This window comes from Populus euphratica, unplaced genomic scaffold (assembly GCF_000495115.2).
Source record: "Populus euphratica unplaced genomic scaffold, PopEup_1.0 scaffold5338.1, whole genome shotgun sequence".
NCBI classification, from domain to species: Eukaryota; Viridiplantae; Streptophyta; class Magnoliopsida; order Malpighiales; family Salicaceae; genus Populus; species Populus euphratica.
Genome location: NW_011505371.1, coordinates 818 through 1924, shown reverse-complemented (window position 1 = coordinate 1924; position 1107 = coordinate 818). Strand labels below are relative to the sequence as shown.

The 1107-nt window shown below is 35.9% G+C and overlaps 1 protein-coding gene across 1 annotated transcript in view; it reads right to left on the bottom strand.

Annotated features, from left to right (window-relative positions):
• LOC105120218 (serine/threonine-protein kinase HT1-like) overlaps positions 1–1079 on the bottom strand; it is a 2500-nt gene extending 1421 nt beyond the window's left edge. The window contains exon 1 of the mRNA XM_011018405.1: positions 409–1079. Coding sequence (XP_011016707.1) covers positions 409–768 — 360 coding nt within the window. The 5' untranslated portion in view covers positions 769–1079. The remainder of the gene's footprint in view (positions 1–408) is intronic.
• Positions 1080–1107: the final 28 nt, after the last annotated feature.

The window sequence follows — 1107 nt, the reverse complement described above, 5'->3', positions numbered from 1 at the left end:
CACATGGAGCAAAGTTCACAATTTAGTAAAGTATGCAAATTTAAGGCTGCAGACAATTTTTAGACGACTCCTTATCGACAGAAGCAAAAGGAGAACGTAATAAATAATGCACATGGGTAATCTGTAATTCATATGCAAAGTTCAATGAATGTCTACCAAATTGGTTCCACAAAACCAAGCCAGGAAACATTAGATGTTGGAATCACTTTCATTTTTCTGCAGCAAAATCACAAGCCATTTCCACCATCCTTTGTTAACAAGTAAGGTCACAGGTAGCTTAGAGATGCTAAGAATTTAGTTTCATGATAATCAACACCATCTTTCGAAATCCAAACATTATAACAAAAAGAATATGGAACTCCATGCACAGGACATTAACACATGCAACTAAAGAAAGAGGGAGCTTACGGTGATGATATTAGGATGCCTTAACCGAAACAGCAAAGCTACCTCTGAAATGAAGTGGTTCTCAAGCATTGCAGCCAAGCTCTCATCCTCCTCAGGCTGACTTACAAGCTTGACTGCCACATCTCTTTGCTTATATATCCCTCTATAAATCCTACTATGCCTCCCTGATGCAAATTTGTTACCAATAAACAACTGAGACATATCTGCACTCCATTCTCCTTCTCCCTCTCCTTTAATCTCTGCCCCAGATGAAACCAAATACTCGGACCAAGAAACTGCTCTCTTATATTCTCCAAGAGACAGCCTCCTCTCTGATTTTCCATTGTTAGAGCTTTGCCTAAACCAGTATAGATTCCTCATGGATTTGAACCAAATTTTAACAAAATCATCAGATATTTAACCCTTTAGCCTATAGAACCCAATGTAGAAACAAAAAAGCCTCTAAATTTAGACTATAAACTTAATTTGTATGTGACCGATAAGGAAAAATCTGAACTTGCATGCATAGAAACTGTTTCTCACTCAACTACATTTCGAAAACATTCAGTATTCACGTATTCAAACATTGATGAAAACAATTCCAAAAACTCTAATCAACCATTTAAATTGAACTTCAGTACTTGAAAACAAATTTAGAAACAAGAAAACAAATGTTTGATTCATTAAGCTGCAAACAAAATCCAAAAAGTTTACTTCTTT